This window comes from Doryrhamphus excisus, linkage group LG19, assembly GCF_037039965.1.
Source record: "Doryrhamphus excisus strain RoL-2023G ecotype Guam linkage group LG19, RoL_Dexc_Guam_v1.1, whole genome shotgun sequence".
In the NCBI taxonomy this organism is placed as follows: domain Eukaryota; kingdom Metazoa; phylum Chordata; class Actinopteri; order Syngnathiformes; family Syngnathidae; genus Doryrhamphus; species Doryrhamphus excisus.
This window is the reverse complement of record NC_136375.1, coordinates 9,278,400-9,302,652: the sequence shown is the minus strand read 5'-3', so window position 1 is coordinate 9,302,652 and position 24,253 is coordinate 9,278,400. Positions and strand designations below refer to the sequence as shown.

Below are 24,253 nucleotides of genomic sequence, written 5' to 3'. Positions count from 1 at the left end.
AAAAAAAGTTTCACATTAAAACATTTAACAAAGACAAATTAAATTACTGTATTGTAATTTTGGAATTATAATATTTTTAAGCAAAGACGGGAAGTTGTGAGGCGGAAGTTGTGTGCCCGCCATTGTTATTTTTAGATCTACAAACCATATGGACTCCGTAAAGACCTTTAGTTTTGCTCTCCTGTAGTGAATATGCGTTACAGATTGAGCAAGCTAGCAGGCGGCGTTTTTCCATGCGGAAGAGGATTCTATGTACTGTATACATGTAGTTGTTTCCAAAGACTGTATACAATTTATTTGCTTTTTTTTAAGTTAAAATGTGCAACGGCTGTGTGCAAAAAGAGTACCCCGATCGGGTAGGTTAGATTCTACTACTGCTGCTGATATCATTGCATTGTGAACAGTAAAACGCTTATATCTTCATTATGTAACATAAATGTAATTTCTGAATTGATAATGTTATACCTGCTCAGGGGAACACTTGTTTGGAGAATGGTTCTTATCTGATGAACTACCTGGGCTGTGCCAAATGCCATCACAGGGACTTCGTGTTGATCTGTAATAAAGCTACGGAGGATGATGATGGTGAGGAGATAGTCACCTATGACCGTAAGTGTCTATGATATATACTGCATATCACTATCTTCTATATATCTAGTATGTCACTTAATCCACACAACGTATTAGGAAACGCATCACAATTATACTCCAATGTGAGTTACTGATCTGTAAAAGAATAAATGCAATGTTTTATCAACATTTAATAACCACCTCATTTTCCTCCCCTTCAGATATTTGTAAAAACTGTGACCATGTCATCGCCAGACATGAATATACATTCTCTGTTGTTGATGACTATCAGGTAAGGATATGATACAGACATTAAAAAAAATTGTGAAATCCGAAGAACCTCACATTCTGCTCCAATACACACGCCTAGTACTCACTGTAGTTGACTATACTTTTCTGTTACAACGTGCATTCATTTGAAGTTAAATGGTGGTGGTTTTGATGTGAGTCCACATGTGTTTATGGGATGCTCTCTCACTTGTTGATTAATGTTTCATCCCTTAGGAGTACACAATGCTTTGCTTGCTGTGTGGCAAAGCAGAGGACTCCATCAGCGTGTTACCAGATGACCCCAGACAGAACGCCCCTCTCTTCTAGACCCCATAATACACCAACCAATGCTGCTGACTGCAACTTTTTTCCCATCCTCAACATAATCATCACTTCTTGAGTATTTTAAAGTAACAGTATCCCTCCCAAAAAGGTTTGGGTGATAATGGCGACTGTATGCACGCTTGAGCACCAGCAAGTTTGGGCAGGTATGAGAGATAGCGCTGTATTAAACTACTGTCTAATACCATTATATACATTAATGTTTTTAACATATTGTATGTACTGTAAATAAACTTGACATTTAGACCTTCTTGCATTTACAACAAATAAAAAGTTACAAAAAAAAATGTCTTGCTTATTTAATACTACCAGCCATATTTTAAGTTTCCTTCAATTACAATTTATTAGAATATACAGTATAAAGTATATTTTCATGATCAAAAGCAGCATGACAGAAAAACATACGTGTTGGTTGTACAAATAATGTATTTAATATACAACTAGTAACTTAACTTCCAATTTATTTCATTTTTTAAATGTGATATATCATACTAGACCTCAAACGCAACATACATGGCCGCTGGAGGTAGCATCTTGGCTGCACCAAGTATTTCACAAAAAACAAAACAAAACAAAAAAAAAAAACAGATCCAATCTTCTCAACCTTTATTAACAGTTAATAACATGAATGGTTCTTCGGAATATAGGCCTTTCTTGCCTACTTGTTTCTGACAGCACTAGCGCTGTAATGTTGGATATTATTGATTGTATTGCAACAGCAAATTGCTGATTGCCTCTTAAGACTGCTTTTGTGTGTGAACGTGCCCTACAGAAATTTTCATGAATACCAGTCAGCCGTGAGTGACCAACTTATTCAGGCCTAATGACAATTTACACCACTTTTTATGCATTGTAACACAAGAGTTGTGACAGACATTTTTTATTTAATCTGTTCTCTTAAACCACTATTGGTAACATATGCTTGCTGGCGGTGATGTTCTGAGATTTTGTTCCGAGAAGGTGTCATTTGGAGACAAACATACATAGTTGTGTATTATTGCCCGTAGTAGTAGTTTCCTTATGTATTTGCTTGTTACATGTGCTGTTGTCATTTTTGTGTTGCACTGTGATTGTGGTTAGTGTAAAGCGCCCTGCTAGTACAGTCTTGCCCGTTAAAGAGCTTTTTCCTTTAAACAAGCCCAAGTTCTCCTGACCATCTCTTAGTGGACTCCCAACAAACATCTCAGTCACATACATAGTGTCTATGAGGGTGATGCGATGTGTTACTGTCAGGAAGACAAGGAAGCAACATGTCTCTGTGGTCTGATAGTGTTTTTTCTTACATTCTTGTCACAGAAGCATAAAAAGAAGTAATGCAGTGATGATGCTCATGCATGTTTACAATACTGAGCAAGGAGTGCACTTGGCAATACATTCCAATATACAGCTAGTCATGGCTACTGTTTTTCTGCTTGTTGATGAATATTAGTGCTTTATCTTATGAATGTGTATCATTTCCTCAATATCTACAGTTTTTTGGTCTCATAATGGGCTGATATGGCATCAATTATTTAAAGATACATGTGTGGCATTGAAGACATGACAACTCAAAAGAGACAAAAATAAATCCCTTTTTAGGCAACAGCAGCATTTCAGAGCGGATTTTTTTTGCTATCTTACCTACAAAATATAAATATATATTTTAAGTTGACACAGGATTGACCCTCCTTTCTCTTAGTGTTCTTTCAGGTGTCAGACTGAGTGTGTACCGTATTTCCATCCGTTTAGCATGATAATTGTTCTCCATAATCTAAGTTCTCGATAATCTATAAACATGAACTCATTGTATGTCATATACAAATACACAAGTGCACAATGATTTGATGACATTCCCTTATATGTACATGGATAAAACTCACAAACATGCTGCTGGCTTTTAAGGCCGCAACCAGTGTGCAAAAATCCCACTTGAATTTTGCAGCCTGGTTGCAACCATTTTCATTCCTGAAGTGTGCCTATTTTAAGGGATTCTACAATGTATGGATTAATGTAAGCTAATGTAGCAGATAAATAAATAAATACATTTTTTTATACATACAGTATACATTCCCTTGAAGCGAATACCGTATTTACACATGCTATCCGGATCAGTTTTTCTTGTTCATCACCGAGTCAGTTTTCCTGAGCCTTTTCTTTCCTGGCTCAAGCCCCGCCCCACAGAGCGAGGCCCCCTATGACTCTGTCCGGTGGACCTGGCTTGCAGAGCACCGTGCCGAGGCGGAGGGGGTGGGGGAGGCATCAATGGCTGTGGCTGTGGTGGCGGCGACCCGGAGAAGCTAGACGGGGAGCGGCTGCGTCCCTGAGAGACCCTGACGTTGCGGGGCTCCTGGCGGGATGGCGAGCAGCTGAGCGAACGCTGCAGGAGGGAAGAGGAAGAGTTGCAAGGGCAAGGAGGGGGCGTGCTGATGAGTACACCGCCGTGGTCCTGTACCAGTTGGCTCAAACTGGACAGGGAGTCGGCGTCGCTGGTGCTGCTAGCGCGTACTCTCAAGTGCCGCCGCCTCAACGAATAAACAAGACAATATTAATATCATGAGCTTTTACGTTATTTCTTCAGTTAACAAGCTAAATATTTAGCCAGTTGATGGTGTATATATGTCATACCTGTGGTCGGCACAAGGGCCCGTGGAGGGTTTACCAGGAGGTGGATGAGGCATAAACCTGCTGGTGAGCTGCTCAGGAACAAAAGTGGCGCTCATGGGTCGTGGGATTTTACTTTTACTGCCCGAAGAGGAGGACAGGGAAAGAGGGTCTTCCCCTCCACAGTCCGACCTCGAGCCTCGCTCAGAGGAGAGCCGTTCTCGGGGCAAAGTAGCCGGCAGGTTTTCACAGGACAGCGACGGAGAAGGGGAGTGCGTGGGGGATCCGGGGACCGGGCTACTCCAGCGATGCCGTCTGTCCCTTTGAAGGTTCTTGCTCGGAGAGTCTGGGGGAGTGTTGGCATCTCGTATCGGGATGCGGCTCAGTCTAGGTGAGGAGGGAGAGTCTTTTGGCCGTAAAGAAGCAATGGCTGCAGAGACAGTTTGAGGCTGCTGGTTCAGCTCTGAAGAGCAGTCAGGCAGACCGGAATCGCTCTCTGGGTCTTTAGTCAGGAGAGAAGTGGATCCTTTAAGAGGGCTTGATGGAGCGAATTCAGTCTTCCCTCCGTCTTTCCGGAGTTCATCAGATTTACTGGACGGGGCCTCTACAGGCATTGGATCACTCTTCTCAAGAACAGGAGACGGTGGCGTGTAGCTGGAAGACTGAAAAGAACAAATGATTAGATTTATGACAGGAAAGAAGGAAAATAAAGGAAAGATAAGGAAAATAAAATTTATTTTCAAGTCCCTTTGCCAGTATTCATTCATTCATTTTCTACCGCTTATCCTCACGAGGGTCACGGGGGTGTTGGAGCCTATTCCCAGCTGTCTTCGGGCAAGAGGTGGGGGACACCCTGGACTGGTCGCCAGGCAATCACAGGGCACATACAGACAAACAACCATTCACACTCACATTCATACCTATGGACAATTTGGAGTCGATAATTAACCTAGCATGGAATGTGCAAGGAAACCAGAGTCCCCGGAGAAAATCCACACATGCATAGGGAGAACATGCAAACTCCACACAGAGATGACAGAGGGTGGAATTGAACTCGGGTCTCCTAGCTGTGTGCCTGCGTGGTAACCACTCTTCCAAAATAAAACTCTGGACTGACTGACCTGATCCATGTGGGGTCTTCCCAAAATGACTGAAGGCATCTGTCCCAGCATTCCTGGGAGTCTCTTATGGGCAAGTAACCACGAACCCATAGAGCGGTGTGACAGAAGGGGACTGCCCAGTGGAGCCGGACCATCCTGCGACCCACACAAGCGGTTCTCAGGAGTGCCGCGGGTCCCCCCTGGCTTGTCATCACGTTGGGCTTCAGCTGAAGCCTTGATGGCTCCGGAACTAGTGCCTTGCTCCAGTTCCAGCATCACCCAGTCCTGGGAGTCTCCCTCTTGGACCACAGGACTGACGTTGACCGCAACAAACCCACCGCTGACTGCGCCTTCCTCGGGGTCAGGGGTCCCTGTGCCAGAGTGTTCATCAGGCACAGCTTTCTCCCCAACCTGAGAAAGGGCAGGTGGTTTGCCCCGACTGGACAAAAATAACAAATAAAAATTAGTGTTGGACAGAAGGCTTTTAAATGGATATTTTCAATTCCCTGATAGACACTTGGTACTCTCTGTAGTTTAGTAAATAACCATGCATCAACACTAAATAAGGAAATACACTACCATATATATTATGTCGGAATTACAAACCAGGACTCAAGGAAACGTTCAATAGTAGGCTTCGGTTCAGGTGCTAGCCTCCTTTCAAACGCCAAGCTCTGGCTCTGTCGCATCTTCCGCAGCAGTGGCACAGCCCGGTCCAGGAACATGGTCTCAGATCGCACACGTCTCGGAGAGCTCTGCATAGACCCAGCCGGGCTCTGGTTGACATGGTTCTGACTATGCTCGTCCTCAGTTGCCACCTGAGTGAGATTAGAGCAGAAAGTGTTGGTGTTTTCATTCAGGCATCAGACATCCTCCAGTTGTTTATAATGCTCTATATAATGTATGCATATTTCCATACATTTTTCCAACAACTAACCTTCCTGATCACCGGCTCAACATGTTTTTGGTTTTGTATGCGATCCATCTCTTCCCATATGTCCCTCACAGGCCCAGAGGGGGTGGGCATAGGTGGGCAATTGTCGGCGTCACTGAAGCGTTCCCCGAGCATGAGGACATCCTCAGTGTTTTCTTTCTGCAGATCCACTGGCAGCACTGAAGCATTGGCCATGCTGTGGAGGAAGGGAGACAAAAATGTCAGAATTTCACACAAGCAATGAAATATGGAATCAAAGTGCTTTAGCAAAAGGGTGAGGAGTACCCCAAGTGTGCTGGTGTTAGGCGGGTGAGCTCCTGGCCAGTCGGCACAACCGCAGTGATAGTCAGCATGTCCTCGGAGTCGCATTTCTCCCAGTCGTAGGGGTCATTGTGCAGCACATTGTGGCTTTTCATAGCACTCTCAAACACTGACATCAAGAGCTGTCACAGAGGAAGCGCATGCGTCAGCTTTTGGTGCACACAAAAAAATATGTGCACAAAGCAAGCGATGTCTAACCTCGTAGTCTGGCTTTGTGTAATAGTCCAAGCTTAGGATGTGGTCCAGGAAAGTACTGAACTCAGATGGCAGGTGATTAAGCATCAGACGATGGTCATATGATTCTTTTAGATTTCCGACTTGTTCCTGTGTACAATACAGTTATATACTTATACAGTCATATACAATACTGTTATATAATATCTCATAAGTGAGTCCATGCTGTACATACAAGTATACAGAAGAATAGCGAAAATCTACAAGTAATTGAGATGCCCACAAAAATGTCTATGGTGTATTTCTAAGCACACAGCTCGCTTCCAATTCCCCTTCTGTTAACTTGATGTTCTCCAATTTCAGATCAACATTTGCAAAAATAGTTAATGTCAATATACAGCTGTACAAATTTACTATGAGCCAAAAAGGACTCGCACAACCATCATTGTCGAAATATACCTTATCTTTAAATTTCCTCCATGGCAGCTGACCAGACATGAATTCAACCAACATGTAGAAGAGGGACCACAGATCATCATGACGACCTATTTCCTGCACAGTCATAATCACACACATAAGAGGGACAGCGCATACCAAAGCAAAGCCTTGTTACAAGCACAAATAATGCATATGTAGCTTATTAATTACACACATAGAGCACAATTATTTTGGAAAAATAAGTATGCAACCCGAAGGATGCACAGGGCATCTTTGTTTACACATTTTGCCTGTCTCTCACTGGCTCTCTGGCAGCAGCTCGCTAGCTTGTTTTCTGTCCCATAGGCGAGCTACAAGTGGCTATCACATTTATGGGGTGCATGCTAATTTACTTTTTTAAAGTGTCACTTAATCTTGCTCTCTTGATTTTCAAAACACTAGATGTGTGTCTCAGTTGTTCAACAAGAATACGTAGCATGTCCAGCTTTAAGATAGTGATGCTATCACAGGGATCTCCAAGATCTCCTTGCTCAGCAGCTGATGTTGACGAGCTCACCTATTACTATTTTTATAACTCAAAAGATGCCTCAAGTCACCTTATTTCTATGAGTATTGATGGAAGCGTATCGCACGGTTCCTCTGAAGCCTGCCACAGAACGAGGCTGGAAAAGATGGGGAAACACCGTGAACACCGTTTAGCCGTCAAAATCACATATTTTAGGGCTCTCTGGGCGTGCTTACTGGACGCAGTTCCTGGGTGGAGGTCATATATTGTCGGGCCAAACCAAAGTCCAACATGTAGCAGCACCTACAGGTACTTGCTAGTCTTCCCATTGCAAAGTTAGCCTGTGATTGACAGAACAAAGGTGTGAAAGTTCAATCATTAATCATGGTACTGAAATGTGTCACGGGTAGCCAAGGCGACTGTTATTTTACCGGTTTAATGTCGCGGTGCAGGAAGCCCACTGAGTGGATGCTTTCAATGGCTTGTAAAATCTGCTTGCCGAGTCTCAAGGTTGTTGAGACGGAGAATGTTGCACGGGCCCTGCTTCTGCGCAGATCTGCCAGGTTCCTCCCCTTTGGATAGTAGCATTTTACAGTTAGATTCAAACATTGGGTAAAAACAAAGATCTTGGGCGACTTCAGCTTAAAGATCCTCTTAAGCCTAAGTGACTAAAAATTAAAAAAACACAACTACTTTGGTGTCTGAAAAAAATTCAGAGTAATCAGTACACATTAATGCCCACACTCTCTAGTGTGGATTGGTTAAATTTACATTTGTGTACATTTGCTTGAGTTTAGTTTGTGAAATAAACCAAGATTTGGGGATTTTTTTAAAGAAATTCTAGCACCCTGTGATGGTGAGCCTACCTGGAGTTCCATCACCACAAAGTTGAAGCGCTCATTTCTTCCAGCGCTGACAAAGCGACAAACGTGATCCTTGCCTATCAAAAGACATGAACAAGTCAAGACATAATCATAAAATAATCCTATTTGTGGCAACATTGGAGCCTATCCCAATTGAATTAGTAAGTACATCCTGCATTATTCATCTCTAAATTACAGTACAGGTTGTGCATCGAAAATGTTGCTCACCCTGCAGCTTCTTCAACACGGCGGCCTCTGTCCTCTGCACCGGTTTGGGATGTGTGGCAGACTCCACCTTCATAGCGACAGTGGCTTGGCTAAGTAGGTCCAAGACCTCATAGACCTCCCCAAAGCCACCTCCGCCTATTTTTCTTACCTGCAGGACAGTTCTGCATTACCTATCTGCCAGCCTAACCTGATGGGATTGACGTCAATGTATTTTGGGTGCCTTTTTTTTGTCTTACCACTCTCCATCTGTCTCGAACCACATCTGCAGTTGACAGGATGTCTGTGTGCTCTCCACTCATGGTGAGTGATCTCAGCTGCAGTCACAAGCTGACATCAGTGGCACATACCCGTCACTGCAAAAAATAAATGCATGCATCAGCCCTTATACTGTACCACACTGCTTGTAATGATCGGTAAAGTTAGATACCTTCCTGTCAATTCTAATCACTTGCTTAAAGTGACTGATTGTGCGCGGCTCAGATCAGGAGCTAGCTTGGTGCTCTTGATAGCCGCGAGAGGTTAGCAGCTAGCTTTAGCTGATTAAAACCATATGTCAGAAACATAAAAATGACGCAAAAATGTGGAATTGGGGGCGACATTTGGCTAACATTAACTAGCCAAGGAGGGGGGGGGGGCGCAAGGCAACAACTGACCAAAACGGATAGCTCCAAACAAGCTAAAATAGCATGTTTACTCCCCCGCCTGTGACCTCGTCTCCGAGTTACCTCGCTCCGTCGCACCGGTGAGACCCCGAGAGAGAGTCTCCATGGTCCCGTTCTCGACTGCCACGTCATTCCAACGGATGCTTTATCTTGCGGATGAAAGGACGGCGACGGGGCATACCTTAAACGTGAGTTAAGCTAACCAGCTGATTATACCCAGCGCGGTCCTGCGAGCGGCGGTGATGACGTCATAAAAGCCCCCGAATGAGCCGCAGAATCACCATGGCAACGCCCCGCCCTCCCCCAACCCCTAAACGATACACAACAATGTTAGCAATAAAATCGCCCACAGCCCAAACCGAAGCTAACAAACACATTACTCAATCGTGGATTTTAATACACCATTAGATATTAAAGATTGTCTAAGTCATAGTCTAAACGAACATGACGTAAATGGCATCACTTTTGTCATTTTCGCAGGAACAAAAAGGAGGATTAATGCAACAAAACATGCACTACAACAGGTTTTGGCATTGTAGAAGAGTGTTGTCGCATCGAAACAAGTAATGGCACTGAACAATGAAACACAAACACAAAAATAAAGCGCTGACAATAAAAAAAATATGATTATTAAGAGGAACTCTGACAGTATTGGCATTGACATTTCATTTTTCGATTGACTCTTTTTCAATGCTTCAGTACTTATAAAAAGTACTTTTTCTATAATGCCAATATGTATTTTCAATTCATTTAGATATAAAGATTGACATGAAGGGGAAATCTGATACTGAAAAACATAGTGAAATAAAAAAGTATGTCATGTTTATGTCTGTATTTTCAGTTGAATCTTTTTCAACACCAAACATTTCAAAATGAAATGGCAGTGCTCTGGCTTTATACCTAGACCTTTAAATCTTCTGATTTGTATTTTAATAATAATAAAAACATTAATATTATTAGTATTTCAATGTTATAGCATAACTGCTCGTGCAAAGCGCGTGACATGTTAGGTAACGATATGCTAGAATCGACTGCACCATTGACTCCGCCACCTCGTGCTGACCGCGCCACCAAAACAAGCCTACACGGATGCAGTTGTGGGCGGGTCTAAGTCAGCAGGTTGGAAAACAGGATAAGCTGTGATCTGTTTGGGTGAGGCATTGCGTTCGGGGCTTTTTGCACCGCTTTCTGTCCGATTGCACATTTTTTTTGCGTGCGTTTGCAGCGTTGTCGTGCGTTATGTTGCGCGCCGTGAGCCACCGTCGCCACTTTAGATGGGCGCGCTTCGACTGCGCAATGTTCAAATGTGCGGAAATCGCAGTGTTTCCACACGCCGTCGCCGCTGTGTGAGGAAAGTCGGCCAAGGGGAAAAAGTTGTGGACGTGTTTTCCAGGAAAACGCAGCAGCATTTCGCCTGATACAATGCGGAACATTGTAACTACAGTGTAAAAGAGCAGTTGCAGCAGCAACGGCTTTCGATTATTTCACCCTTGTAAGACTTCGCCATATTTGTGTACTGGGAAACTCCGTGGAGAAAGTTTAGTTTAGAGTTGTGACATTTGTTGCGCACAACCCGCTTTCATGGATCTGCATGACTTTGATCGTAAGCAAAGTGAGTCATTGGAGCTGGCAATGGAGAAGCAACCGTCGTGTATATGAGGTAATATGTTCAACGTGTATGTTGTGCATTGCCTAACCTAGCAATGCTTCCAATGCTTCCTTATTACTGCTTTTTCAACACAGTCACCACTGGCTCTATACGCATGTGATTGAACTTCATTTCCTGTATTTCTTGTTAGGCCAAGTAGCAGCTATACTTTCCTAAGGCCCGGCATTGTTGCTGCGAACTGCATTAAAACGTCATAGTTTCTGCGCATACAAATGATGCATAGCTTTTAATCATGCATGCTCTTTGACCTTTCTGGGCTATTTGCAGGCCTCTATTTCCTGTGTGCTGTCCTTCAGAGGTAAATAAAGTTTTTTTTTTCCTTCCTACAAGGTGCGGCACACTAAAGAGGATGGGCGTTGAACATCAGTGGTAATAGCGCCACAGCATTTCCTTTTGGATTTATAGTCCCGGCTTCCACAAAAAGTCAACCGCAGGAAGCAAAGACACGCTTGTTTTGCATCACAATGAGTCTACCTCCTCAAATTAACCCGGATAAGAGTGGCAAGCATCGTGCAGCAGCCATGAAGGAGCCTGTGCAGCATTCAGGGGAGGTTTATTACGGACTGGGACCTCCATCTTTGGAGTCAAGCCAGAGTGACTCAGCTGGCAGCTCTGGTGTTTATAACCCAGAGAAAGCGCCTCAGGTTCTGCCGCCCTATCAACAGGTTGCCCCTGTAAAGTGGCTGCACCAGGACTCTTTACAAGCCCCCACCGGCTGGTCTCAGGAAGCCCCCGTGCCTGCATGGGGACAGAACTTTGGGCCCTACATGGGCGGCGTGAATGCCCGGAATCAGATGGCATTCCATAAAGGAGCTCACAACCCTCTTCCGATGGCGGGTGAGAATCAACTGCAGCGGCCGGTTGAGGTATACAGAGACAACACACGGGTTCCAGCCCAGGGTCGGGGGCTGGAATGGGAGCAGCATGCTGCGGCTGCAATGCATCAAGCCCAGCTGCAAGCGTACCAGCATGGACACAAAGGTGTTGAGCTGCAAGGTCCACCTCACAACGTGCAGGGCTCCATGCTGCAGCCCTTCCAGACAACATTCAGCAAGCAGCAGTTCTCGTCGGGATATTACCCAGTTTTTCCCAGCAACAAGGGAATGCAGAGTTTATCTTATGGAGAACAGCCAAAAACACAACAACAACAACAACAACAGCAGCAGCTGCTGCACCAGATGCAACAGCAACAATTGCAGCAGCAACAGTTGCAGCAGCAGCAGCAGCAGCAGCAGCAGCAGCAGCAGCAACAACAACTTCAGCTGCAGCAGCAACTTCAGCAGCAGCAGCAGCAGATGCAACAAATGCAGCAGTTGCAGCAGCAGCAGTACCACCAGCAGCAACTACAGGAGCGACAGCAACAAATGCAGAAAATTCAGCAAGCACAAAATATATCCAAGCAAGAGATTCAACCCACTAATTTCATCACTTATCAAGCTCCTGAACCATGCCCACCTGACAAAAAGAACGCTGCACCATCACTGGAAGGCCCACTCAGGGAGATAGCACCTGTCCCTGAGCAATACCCGGAAATGGTCTCCATGAACCCCGCGGAACCCGCTGACACAACACCGGCCGCTCCGAGACGCTCACGCCGTCTCTCCAGAGACGGACAGTCCCCGCTAGCCCCGCCATCTGCTGCAAACATGTGGACTCAAGCTCCCAAAGAAGCCTCCCAGAATGGAGTAGCAGGCGTTCAGGCAGCCGCCAGAGGAGCGGACGGCGGCCAGGTGGCGACGGGGGGAGTCATCCAGAGCACCCGCAGGAGGAGGAGGGCATCTAAGGAGATCAACCTGGAGACTCTGGCTCAGAAGGCTTCAGAAATGCCCTCGCTGCCCGAGTCCCTGTCAGCGCTGAAAACAGAGGTTACAAAGCCTTTATTACTTCAGTGGTGTTTATTTCTAGCCTGGGAAATGTAGTTAGTGTTTGGAAAGGCAAGCTGTAGTTTAAAGAGGAAGGACACCGCTGCCGCCTCTCTGTTTCTGTCTGACACTTCCTCCAACTCTTACAAAATCAATTTTTCGGGTTTGTTTATTTTATGACTTCAACAGTCTCCTGTGTGTGCATGCACATAGTGCAGTGTTCCACACTACAACTAAATGGTCGCATTTTAAAAGTACCTGTTTCGTATTAACTTGACCAGGGACGTCCCTTAGTACAAATGAAAAATATTATATGAAATGTTGTCACAGTCTAAGCCTATCCCTTACTTATTTTTCCCAGATGTTTTATTTTATAATTATTACAAATTTATTGTTGTTTCAAATCAACTTTTGTTGTTTCACATTTCAGCCCAGTAAAAAATTAGCTAGTTTGCCAACCCACACTAAATCCTAAAGAGGAAGAAAGGAGACAAACACTAAAGAAGGAAGAGAAGGCCGGAATTTGAGTGATAATATGTACAGCTATGGACAGAAACTGTGTGGATAGAAAAGACTGTTGTCATTTATTGTTTGTGTATTTCATGTTGTTTTATATAATTTGCGTAATTCAGTAGTTTACTTCGCAAGCCTGTTTTGTTTGCTTGCCCCTACGTTTTCTGCGTGCGCTACTAAAATTATACATAAGGGGGCCACTCTGCTCCTAGTTAAAAAAAAGAAAAAAAGAAAAGGTAGTGTGCAGCCCTGTATTGTACATCTCCATGCAGCAGCCATTCGTGCAAACTGTATGATGACTTGAACAATGCAATGCCATCCGCAACTGTATATCCCAGTTCCCAACAAAAATATCCCATTGCAAAAAAAACACAATTATTGATGTTTTATATTGACTAACATAATTTTCAAAGACATAAATTCTACCAATTAAACACCATATACTTTGTGACAAATTTCAGTTTGAAAAGCAAAAGTACATACAGTACACCATACTAGTTGTTGTTGTTACCACAACACATTAACAAACAATAAATGACAGGATACTCCATAGTGCATTAACTAGTTATTATGCCCATCCTTAGTTTGCAATGCAGCACTGCCTCAATAACTGCTCTGTAGCTTTACTACCTTTGCAAAGGGATACTGGGTTAGATTGTGCTAAAGCTAATATGCTAACACTCTTTAACAGACACTGAATCCGCATTGACAGTGAGTGCGGGTACGCCATTTATACGAGCGCTGTCGTGCACAAGCGTTCCAGAGCGGCTGCATGTCTGCACACCTCCACATTCCTCACACTCTTTCTCAGGCACTCCAAGGGCGGGGCCACACTGTCAAGCTGAACAGTTGCGCTCCTGTGTTGTCTTGAACGCACTCAAGTTCGTTTTCCTACACGGTTAGCTAGTTGTAATTAGTTTATCATCTGATGTCTTTACTGTGCTTAACAAGTTGAGAGCGATTGCCCTGAAAATTGTACCAAAGGTTTCTGAAAATGACACTAGTATCTGTGGAAAGTTGGATTTTCAGGATGTATAAACGTGTAGCATCTTTACTGCCAGTCAGGACATGGAGGGTTTTAATGTCTGCTTGGGCATCTCTGTGTGGAATTTGCATGTTTTCTCCGGGTACTCGGATTTCCTCCCACATTCCAAAAAACATGCTTTTTAGGTTAATTGGTGACTCCAAATTGTCCATAGGTATGAATGTGAGTGTGAATGGTTGTATGTCTATATGTGCCCTGTGATTGGCTGGTGACCAGTCCAGACCCTGCCTCTAACCGGCTGGGATAGGCTCCAGCATACCCCTGCGACCCTGATGAGGATAAGCGGCATGGAAAATGTACTGACCACTGGTGTGAATGTGAGTGAGAATGTTTGTCTATGTGTGCCTTGTGATTGGATCAATCGAGGGTGTACTCCAAAGTATGCTGGGATAGGCTCCAGCTTATCCATGACCCTAAGTAGGACCAGTGGTATAGAAAATTGTTTAGTTAGAAGTCATTGACCATTCCTACAAAATGCTTTACTTTTATTTTCCACATTTAAACAGCATTAATGCATTCATTTTCTACCGCTTATCCTCAAGGGTCACGGGGGTGCTGGAGTCTATCCCAGCCGTCTTCGGGCGAGAGGCGGGGTACACCCTGGATTGGTCGCCAGCCAATCACAGGGCACATATAGACAAACAACCATTCACACTCACATTCATACCTATGGACAATTTAGAGTTACCAATTAACCTAGCATGTTTTTGGAAAAACGGAAAAAATCCATGCATGCACGGGGAGAACATGCAAACTCCACACAGAGATGGCCGAGGGTGGAATTGAACTTGAGTCTCCTGGCTGTGAGGCCTGCGTGCTAACCACTTGTTCATCGTGCAGCCCTCTTTAAACAGCAGATCATGAAAAAATATCACCCCATATAGTTCCCATTCACGTTTAATAACAAGTGACTTATTGTATGGATGACTATGTGCACTCATTTAATTTTGCCACTATTGCTTCTTTGTGTGATCCAGCAGGGAGACGGTCCTCGAGGCAACATGGTCCCTTTAGTCATCCCTGTGTCGGTGCCAGTGCACAGGAGTCAAACATCACTACAGGGCGCTTCCACGCACGGACAAGTGGGCCAGATGGAGCGTCCCACGGTGCCGTCCGACTGCAAACCGTCTGTCATCGTGGCTCGACGGAGATCCCTCAGAAACTCGGTGACAGAGAGCTTTGAGCAGGTTACTAGCTGGGACATTAGCATTGCTTGTAGCCAAGGAAATATGTACGATTATTAGTGGTAATATATTAATATTAATGGGCATCTGTGTGATTATTTTTTTCACTTATATTGGGAGGCCACTATTTGAGGACATTAGTGTCCTATAATTGTCCATTCTCCATCCAGGACGGAGAAAACGATCCAGGTGTAGATGAGGAGGGAAAAACCAAACAGAAGCGTCGGCCTCGGCCGGAGCCCCTCATCATTCCTCCGCCCAGACCCTCCACCTTCATCCCAGCATCTGTTTACTCCAGCATCACCGCCTACCAGAGCAATCTACGCTCTCCTGTACGCCTACTGGACAATCCGCTCGCTTTGCCCCCCTATACGCCCCCGCCCATCCTTTCTCCTTTGCGAGAAGGCTCAGGACTCTACTTCTCCACTTTCCTCACCAACTTTGCCGTGAGCAACCAAATCCTCCCACCGCCAGCGACTCCCAAGACGGCCAACAGAAGCCTCTTGCGTTCCAGTGAGTCCTGTCTTATATTGAAAACATCTTCATGGGTACCAAACCTGTTTTATTCTATTTTGCAGCAAGTTCAGATATCACACCGCCGGTTCTGCCCTTAATCACAGACGCAACGCCTGTTAGCCTCGAACCGTAAGCACCAACGGTTGACCAATGTTCACAAGCCAAACGTGAAAACAAGCGACCACTAACCTGCTGCTCCTCTTCGTGTCCAGACGCATCAACATCGGGCAGCAGTACCAGGCAGATATTCCCGAGTTGCAGCACGAACACTCGGCCCAGTTGGACCAGCACAAGGCTGACCTGGTTTGGCTTCCTCTGGGTGACACACAGCTTCAACACACAGAAGCGGACAGTGGTGGGTGACATCATTTTTCACCTGTATCGCCATCTGTCTGCTCACTAATCCTGCTCCTGTTGTCTTTCTAGTGGAGAACCTGATGAACATGGCGTGCTCCAGTGTGATCAGCGGCGGAGGAACCAACCAGGAGCTGGCTCTGCATTGTTTACATGAAAGTGGAGGGAGTTTTCTTGTAAGTACATAATTAAAACAGTCAAAATAAGGGGTGCCTGAAGTGTGGCCCGGGGGCCATTTGCGGCATCCTTCACAAGAAAAAGACCAAAGTAGAGTAGTAACTGTCATAATACATATTAACTCATCTGCTAGCAGACATATTTATATAAAAAAATATATTTTTTTCAGACCAAACACCATATCCCAAAGATGTGTTTCAGCACAAAAGGCAAAAAGAGGTGATCACGCAGCTGCACAATAGAAGAAATCATGTTTAGTGCAGTTTTAAGCTATAAAACCATCCACAAGGTGGCGGAAGTGCACTTTATAAACGCTTGGCATGCATCTTTCCCATGTGATAAATAAAGCGCTCCGCAGAAAGCACAAAGCCGAAAAGCATGGAGGCATGGAGCATGTACAAAGTTAAAGGGAAATTTTAACACATGCACACACACAGTTGAGTTCCTAATGTGTCGTAGTTGTAATGAAATTATTTTCCTGTAAGACAACTATTTTTTGTGTTGTTTATGTTGTGGAATAGTTAGATAATTGGGCTAAATGTATATGGCTAAACTGCAATTGGCTAGCGACCAGTCCAGGATGTACCGTGCCTCTCACCCAAAGTCAGCTGGGATAGGCTCCAGCATACCCCGGCGACCCAAATGAGTATAAGTGGCATAGAAAATGGATGGATGGATATAGTGCTAAATATGTGTCAGAGTGCAAGTTATGCTTGAAATGTATTTTCACAAGAAATGTCCTCCCTTTTTTGTTAAAAACTGACATTTTGCTGAAACCTACCTATGTTCTACTCCTGATTTACTAAAGAACAGGAAAACGGGAAAGATGAGAGTCTAATCTTCATTCATTCATTCATTTTCTACCGCTTTTTCCTCACGAGGGTCGTGGGGGTGCTGGAGCCTATCCCAGCTGTCTTTGGGCGTGAGGCAGGGTACACCCTGGACTGGTCGCCAGCCAATCACAGGGCACATATAGACAAACAACCATTCACACTCACACTCACATTCATGAGTCTAATCTTTCTTTTGGTAAATACTTCATACAGCCCTAGAACACAATAATTTGTGTGCCTTGAAAAAATGGTCAGTATCGCCAAAAATGGCTGGGATTGTTAAGAGGAAAAGTATCGTCATTTTTGTAGCATAATGTTGGAATACTAAAGAAAATGAGTCGTAATATGAGAAACAAACTAAATGAGTTAAGTTGTAATTTGTGTAAAAATTAAGTTATGGAAAAAGTTATATTGTTACGAGAATAAAGTCAAAATATTATGGAATAAAGAAAATGTACTGTTGAAATAGTTTTTACATATTATTTTCATTGAAAAAGCATATTTGCTCTTATAGGAGGGATACATTGTGGTTGTCCTCAGCCATGTATTTCCAATTTCAATTTTCCTCAATTGATGTTTTTCACATTGTTTTAGGAGACACTCGGACGTTTGCTGCTTCAGGAGCCGATCTTCCCCAAAGGCCATCAACTGGCAGGTTATCACTACTCAGGTAAGTTGAGCCTTTCTGTTTATACGAGCCGGCCACATTAGCTTGTTAGGTTGTCATGAGTCCACACTTCCTCCTCTTTATTTCCTGGCAGGCTCTGACAGTTGGAGTGTAGAAGAGAAGCACTACTTCAATAAAGGGATCTCTGCCTACAGGAAGGACTTTTTCTTGGTGCAGAAACTGGTACACTTCTTCATTTCTCGCTCTCATCTTCACAAAGGTCATTCTGTACACCTTTTTAAAGTCAATACTCTGTATTGTACTGCCTCTAAATGTAAAAAGACATGGCCACATTTAGCAAACAACAAAGTCGGGAAATACCGTTCAATTGCACATTATGGAGTAGCCTTTTATTGTGGCCAGCCTAAGGCACACCATGTTGTCTAATCAGCATCTTGATATGCCACACCAGTGATGTGGATGAATTATGACTGCTCACTAAAACATAATTAGACACATTTGTGGACACTCCACGAGGAAAATAACCCTTTTGTGTACACAGTACAAGTTTAAATCCTATCAAATAGCGTGTCCTATTCCCAACCTCAATATCACATCATGGATCATACAGAGCAGTGGTTCTTAACTGGCTTGCCTGCGGGACCCAGTTCTCAAATACCTTATATTTAAAGGAATTGTTTTCAATACCGCAGACTCACAGCGAGGAGACCAGAGTTCAATCCCACTCTCGGCCATCTCTGTGGAGTTCTCCCCGTGGGTTTTCTCCGGGTATTCCGGTTTCCTTCCACATTCGAAAAACATGCTAGGTTAATTGGCGACTCCAAATTGTCCATAGGTATGAATGTGAGTGTGAATGGTTGTTTGTCTATATGTGCCCTGTGATTGGCTGGCCACCAGTCCAGGGTGTACCCCGCCTCTCACCCGAAGACAGCTGGGATAGGCTCCAGCACCCCTGCGACCCTTGTGAGGATAAGCGGTAGAAAATGAATGAATGAATGTTTTCAACACAGAATGAGCTACAGCACTGAGATGCTGTCTATGTATGGCATGCTATTCTCCAGCAGATATCTGTGGCTGTGTGTCGGACAGACGGCACAACAGTCACCCAGAAACATGGCATGCACCTCACGGCAGCGTAGCAACCCAACCCACAGGTTAGAACCACTGACCAAGAGGAAAAACTGTAGGAATTTGATGGCTGTGTTGGCTTACCTCACCCCTTTCCCTCGAAAGGCTTCCATTTGAGCCATAAATCTGGTTTTATTTGACCCATATGCACTTTGTGTGCCAGATTGTGGATTCCTTAAGAGATCCTACACAAAGGGCCATGACAAGATATAGCATTTATTTGACTATGCCAGACCCCACATAAGCAGGCAGGATATTGCTGTGACTTTCACACACCCACTGATACACACTCAGTATTGTTGTACAGCAACAATTACTTTCAGCACAACAGGACAAGAAAAGTGACACTTAGGGTGTAAAACGATCTGCGCTAGTTTGGGAAACAACCTGTCACACCTCTTTTACAGCTCCAATGCTGGAAAATTGCCGGGTCAGTTTCATATCTGCCTTTCACACGGAATAACGACAAAGCCAGCAGAAGATTTCTGTTATGGCTCTGATTAGTGTGAAGGTTCTCAAGATGATTATTGTTTATGAGCACGAGATTGCAGACCAGATCACCCAAGTACATTTTCCTACTGGCTGCCATTGAAGGGATGTGTGACATGTTCCATTCCAGGTCCAGACCAAAACTGTGGCTCAGTGTGTTGAGTTCTACTACACCTACAAGAAACAAGTGAAGATCGCCCGCAATGGGATGTTAACCTTTGGTCCTTCCCACTCACCTGTGGATAAATACACAGAGGCTGTCGTGGACTTTAAGGTAAAATCATATTGGTACATTTTCACAATTGCTGAATAAAACATATTGTATAATAGTACAAAGAATAGGAAACAAATAAATGAAATGTATATTATTATTAGGGATTTCTGATATTGGCTTGTTTGCTGAAAAGTGATATGCCGATATTACTGTCAATTTACGATACCGATATGTATTTATATTTGAGTATTTTAATTGGTCCAATTCAAATGTTTCTTTAACATTAATGTTGTCATTTGGAATATTTTTTTCAAAGCCAAAGCTGGTTACAAGTAAAAATTGCAACTCTTTTTGTGTAAATTTGCAGTTTTCTTTTTAATCCTGGTCATGTCACGTTTGCATAGTCTTTTGTTGCCAGGCAGGTTTCATTAAAAATAAAAGTGCATTGCAAAGGAAGCAAAACAGTGCCATCTGTCTGATGTGGGCAGGAACTGCACCAAACGCGGAATTGCCTTTCAAGTCAAAATGCAACTTTAATAGATTGTGTCATGTGTTTTGTGATTCATTAGAGTTCCCAGCAGTTGAAACCAACTCAGGTGGAGGAGAAGAAGGAGACGTCCTACGACCAGGACAGAAATCAGCAGGCCATGGTGGCTCAGTCTCTACAAGCTCATGACTATGTGAGTGATGGTGTTGGTTGCCAGCAGTCAGCTCCTAATGTGTAATAATCATAATAATAATAACAACTTGTTTTCCAGGCGGGAAACGTGCTGACACTCAAAGAACCAGAGAATGCCATCAAGGAGGTTGCCTACTCATCAATGCCGCCACAAAGGCCTCGGACCGACGTGGCAGCAAAGAAGAGCAAAGTGCCCGTAAAGCCAACACAAGATCCTGATGCGGTATTTCCATGCAAGAAGTGTGGCAGGTAGGTACCAAGTCTACACAGCAACTCTTCTATCAAATATGACCTTTGGCATATTATTAGTCAAAATAAATGCACATTGTACATATTTTTACCAAAAATGAGGCATTTTCGAGCATAAAAATAGCTAAATGAACTAAAATACAACAACAGTACAAGCCATAAAGCCCAACAACTTGTGAATGTTGTATTTTACATTGGTCACTAGGTGTCAGTATTTCTTAGCTGAGACCACCACCGAAGCACCAGACTTTAACAACCAGCTTTTATGGTTTTGAATGATAAAAATAGCATAATAATCATAATCATAATCATAACATGGGCCACTGTTGAGGCCATAACCCACAACAAGCTAAAACCCAACACTGAACCCTTAAAGGTACTATTTTCTATTATTTTATTTACTATATTGGGTAATAAAAATGTATAAGTGACTATATGAGTGTTATTTCTTGTCTAGATGGCTCTAATAATGTTTTAAAAACATTTAGAAGATTGTACTAAGCTTTGCTATGCCATAACTACGAAAAAAGTCAATTCACAAAGAGGGAATTTATCAATTGATGGTTAAAGCTATTGTATGCGGTGGAGTAGAATAACAAAAAAGTATCCCTTAGTGCACCAAAGCATACTTAAAGTGACTGTAACCCAGACTTTTTTTTATATGGGCATGCCCAGTGGAGTAATGGCTACCAGGAAATATTTTTTTCAAAGCTAATTTTGTTTAGCTTTAGGCTAAGACAGAAGAAGATCAGGCAGAAGTGGTTGGAGTTTCCGATTCCCGGCCAGCAAGAGAAAAAATATGCTCATCTGTCAGCTGCTCTTCACATGGGACTGTTTTGCAATCTGCCAAACTGTTGCTGAAATACTTTATGTTGAAGCGCAAGCTGCAAGCAACAATTTATCAGTGTCCTAAATGTGTTTACTTCGTGTAAGTAATCGAACAAAAGGGGTTCAGTAGCTGTCCGGAAGTCCTCGGGAGCGTGACCAATCACAGGAGAGTGGGCTCTGCGAGAGTCGTGGAGTAAATGACACAGCCCGTTTAGGCGGGATGCTGGAAAGAGTCTGGAATATCTCTATAGAAGTCCAGAACTCAATACAGAGTGCCCATTAAAATATGCCTCTAAATAAATCTGACTACATTAGCATTCCTGTTATTGTGGTCTCCTGGCTGCATGACCTGCAATGTGTTGTCTGACAGGGTGTTTAACAAAGTGAAGAGTCGGAGCGCCCACATGAAGAGTCACGCCGAACAAGAAAAGAAGGCTGCAGCTCTTCGCCAGAGGGTGGCAGAGGAGCAGGCAGCGGCGGCTGCCCGAGCCCGCAAGGAGGCCGCGCTGGCGGCGACGGCAGCATCTCATCAGGACGGAACTGAGAATCAGGCAGAGATGAGCAGCCAGGACGACTCGACAGAGGGAGAGGACGACAACGACGAGGACTGGCACTGAGACAAAAACTGATAACAGGCTTAAAAAGGGATGCATGAGAATGATCAATGAGAGGAATAAGCACAGGAGAAACCTTTCAAGGGTTTCTGCAGACCTCTTGCACTCATTTCTTGGCTGTCACTGTTAATGTCCAGCTTTAAAGTCCCTCAGTCAGGCCGGCACTCCACATTTTTCACACATTTGTATCTTTTAAAATATTCAAGAGAACTTTATTTTTTTCTAAATGCACTTAACTCAGTACGCTTTTGCCAATGTTGCCTTTTTATAACCTTTATTTAATTGACTATATGTCATTTTCAGTACATTGACCTGCCTCGGGTGTTGGTGTTTCATTATCAGGTAGCCTGTTCAACAATAATTAGCACAGAACAAAGACAAAAATTCACGGCTCATTTAAAAAAACAAAAAAACAAAATGAGCATTGTATTCCAAATATGTTGGTGTGAATGTTGCCCAGTTTGGTTGTGCACTTCTTTTGTACAGCCTTTAAAATCATTTGTACAAAAAAAAACTATATAAATTGTTGTATTTATGCATTTTTCAGTGATTTTGTTAATATAAACCAAAAAAATCTGTTGCAACATTGCTTGAAATTTAAATAAATATGTAAATTATAAAGTTGCGTTTCTGTTTCCATGTGCAAAGAATGCTGTTATAGTTGTACTCTATAACAAATAAACGTTTTGCACAAATAAAATATATTTCCAAGGTACCTAAATGTTAAAATGGGCTTATTTTCCAACCGATTTGCATATTTAAAAAGGTTATTTATTGTCTATACCTCTGGTTTGAGGCAAGAGAAGGGGAATTGTAGTGATTTTTAAAAATAATTTACAGTAATAATCCACAAAGGATGAGGATGCAGTACGTTGGACGACCAACAGATGGCGACATTGGCGTACACTTTTAAACTAAAACTGATAAACTATTTCCTAAGGACCTATACAGTATGTTATGATGGTGGCATGACGGAACCAATCAAACATGGTGGCTCCGTCCTCTTTGCACCCACTTTTAAGGACATCACCGTCGTTGGAGGACATGCGTAGTAAAGGATAGGCTGTCGTCCTCAGGAGATGAGCTCCAAGAGACATTTCCCAAGGTCAGAGAGAATAATGTGGTCCTCTACTCATTGTGGTCATCTCCTCATTCGTCACAAATTGGACACAGATATTTGTCCCTCGAGCAACTATAATGGTCAATGATGTATGTATATGATCTTATTACCATATCGACCCAATTGTGTGTGAGTGACAGGAAGAAAAGCTATGAGATGCTTGGGGAGAAGTTAAGTTCCACCTGTTGGTTTGCATGAATAAATTATGCAATTTACAGCCCGCAGCTGTTTTTAATTGGCATTCGGGACTTTCTACAAAAAAATGAATAACAAGAATAAATGAGATATATAAAGGGCTCAAGCCAAAAATCACTGTGTGGACCAAAAAGATCCAATGTGGGGACTCCGTAACCAGGAAAAAAAGTTGAGAGAAACAAACAGATTAAGAGACTAAAGTCATAACATTAAGAAAAAAATTCATGATATTGAAAAAAAAAAAGTTGCAATATGAGAAACAAAGAAAAAGTCACAATTTTGGGGAAATGTGAATATTTTCACGATATCCAAGTCAAAATATTATTAATGTTAATATAAAAAAATATATAATATTATTAATATTAGGCAGCACGGCGGTCGAGTGGTTAGCGTGCAGACCTCACAGCTAAGAGACCAGGGTTCAATTCCACCCTCGGCCATCTCTGTGTGGAGTTTGCATGTTCTCCCCGTGCATGCGTGGGTTTTCTCCGGGTACTCTGGTTTCCTCCCACATTCCAAAAACATGCTAGGTTAATTGGCCACTCCAAATTGTCCATAGGTATGAATGAGAGTGTGAATGGTTGTTTGTCTATATGTGCCCTGTGATTGGCTGGCGACCAGTCCAGGGTGTACCCCGCCTCTCGCCCGAAGACGGCTGGGATAGGCTCCAGCACCCCCGTGACCCTCGTGAGGAAAAAGCGTTAGAAAATGAATGAATTATTAATATCATTAATGTTAATATAATATTGTGGGAAAAGGTACAAGAAGAAAGTTTAAATACATGTAAAAGAAAAGTGTAACGTAATGATAAAAATTGTGTACCGGCCCACGGTGGAAAGAGTAGAAAATACTACATCATATACCAACATCATCTCTCCACTGTCCTTGACGATAGGAACCCAAATGACTCCATGTAATGACTATGGAGGCCATAGCAGTGACAAGCCACTCAAGCTTCATTTCAATGGT

At 43.3% G+C, this 24,253-nt stretch overlaps 3 protein-coding genes across 5 annotated transcripts; 2 read left to right on the top strand and 1 right to left on the bottom strand.

The window, feature by feature from the left end:
• The first annotated feature begins 173 nt into the window (after window positions 1-173).
• On the top strand, window positions 174-2,354 carry churc1 (churchill domain containing 1). Its single transcript, XM_058056776.2, has 4 exons — window positions 174-356; window positions 474-609; window positions 792-862; window positions 1,075-2,354. The coding sequence occupies exons 1-4, from the start codon at window positions 318-320 to the stop codon at window positions 1,165-1,167; spliced, it is 339 nt and encodes a 112-aa protein (XP_057912759.2). The 5' UTR covers window positions 174-317; the 3' UTR covers window positions 1,168-2,354.
• Window positions 1,774-15,987, bottom strand: ttbk2b (tau tubulin kinase 2b). Of its 2 annotated transcripts, none has more exons than XM_078798886.1 (15): window positions 15,966-15,987; window positions 8,562-8,678; window positions 8,326-8,473; window positions 8,101-8,174; window positions 7,666-7,806; window positions 7,471-7,575; window positions 7,326-7,391; window positions 6,751-6,843; window positions 6,316-6,441; window positions 6,082-6,239; window positions 5,800-5,992; window positions 5,469-5,680; window positions 4,884-5,301; window positions 3,787-4,424; window positions 1,774-3,683 (listed from the first exon to the last, which is right to left on the bottom strand). In XM_078798886.1, exons 2-15 carry the CDS (start codon window positions 8,622-8,624, stop codon window positions 3,287-3,289), a joined length of 2,832 nt encoding a protein of 943 aa, XP_078655012.1. In that variant the 5' UTR covers window positions 8,625-8,678; window positions 15,966-15,987; the 3' UTR covers window positions 1,774-3,286. The 2 variants fall into 2 exon arrangements, with proteins under 2 accessions (XP_078655012.1, XP_057912755.2); XM_058056772.2 differs by lacking the exon at window positions 15,966-15,987 and adding an exon at window positions 9,051-9,241.
• On the top strand, window positions 10,087-22,669 carry mideasa (mitotic deacetylase associated SANT domain protein a). 2 transcript variants are annotated; one of them, XM_058057552.2, is made up of 13 exons: window positions 10,087-10,647; window positions 10,987-12,521; window positions 15,054-15,242; window positions 15,431-15,773; window positions 15,839-15,905; window positions 15,989-16,131; window positions 16,203-16,306; window positions 17,735-17,810; window positions 17,902-17,990; window positions 19,516-19,659; window positions 20,169-20,279; window positions 20,358-20,527; window positions 21,726-22,669. In XM_058057552.2, the coding sequence occupies exons 2-13, from the start codon at window positions 11,121-11,123 to the stop codon at window positions 21,970-21,972; spliced, it is 3,084 nt and encodes a 1,027-aa protein (XP_057913535.2). In that variant the 5' UTR covers window positions 10,087-10,647; window positions 10,987-11,120; the 3' UTR covers window positions 21,973-22,669. The 2 variants fall into 2 exon arrangements, with proteins under 2 accessions (XP_057913535.2, XP_057913534.2); XM_058057551.2 differs by having other exon boundaries at window positions 15,054-15,263.
• Window positions 22,670-24,253: the final 1,584 nt, after the last annotated feature.

Bases quoted from the DNA above. Each gene is read 5' to 3' on its own strand.
- churc1 (XM_058056776.2), top strand. From the start codon at position 318: ATGTGCAACGGCTGTGTGCAAAAAGAGTACCCCGATCGG. The intron at 610-791 runs GTAAGTGTCTAT...CCTCCCCTTCAG, and splicing joins GGAGATAGTCACCTATGACC to ATATTTGTAAAAACTGTGAC. The intron at 863-1,074 runs GTAAGGATATGA...TTCATCCCTTAG, and splicing joins CTGTTGTTGATGACTATCAG to GAGTACACAATGCTTTGCTT.
- ttbk2b (XM_078798886.1), bottom strand. From the start codon at position 8,624: ATGAGTGGAGAGCACACAGACATCCTGTCAACTGCAGATGTGGTTCGA. The intron at 7,576-7,665 runs GTAAAATAACAG...TGTCAATCACAG, and splicing joins TGCACCGCGACATTAAACCG to GCTAACTTTGCAATGGGAAG. The intron at 7,392-7,470 runs GTAAGCACGCCC...CATCTTTTCCAG, and splicing joins CCACCCAGGAACTGCGTCCA to CCTCGTTCTGTGGCAGGCTT.
- mideasa (XM_058057551.2), top strand. From the start codon at position 11,121: ATGAGTCTACCTCCTCAAATTAACCCGGATAAGAGTGGCAAGCATCGT. The intron at 19,660-20,168 runs GTAAAATCATAT...GTGATTCATTAG, and splicing joins AGGCTGTCGTGGACTTTAAG to AGTTCCCAGCAGTTGAAACC. The intron at 20,280-20,357 runs GTGAGTGATGGT...CTTGTTTTCCAG, and splicing joins CTCTACAAGCTCATGACTAT to GCGGGAAACGTGCTGACACT.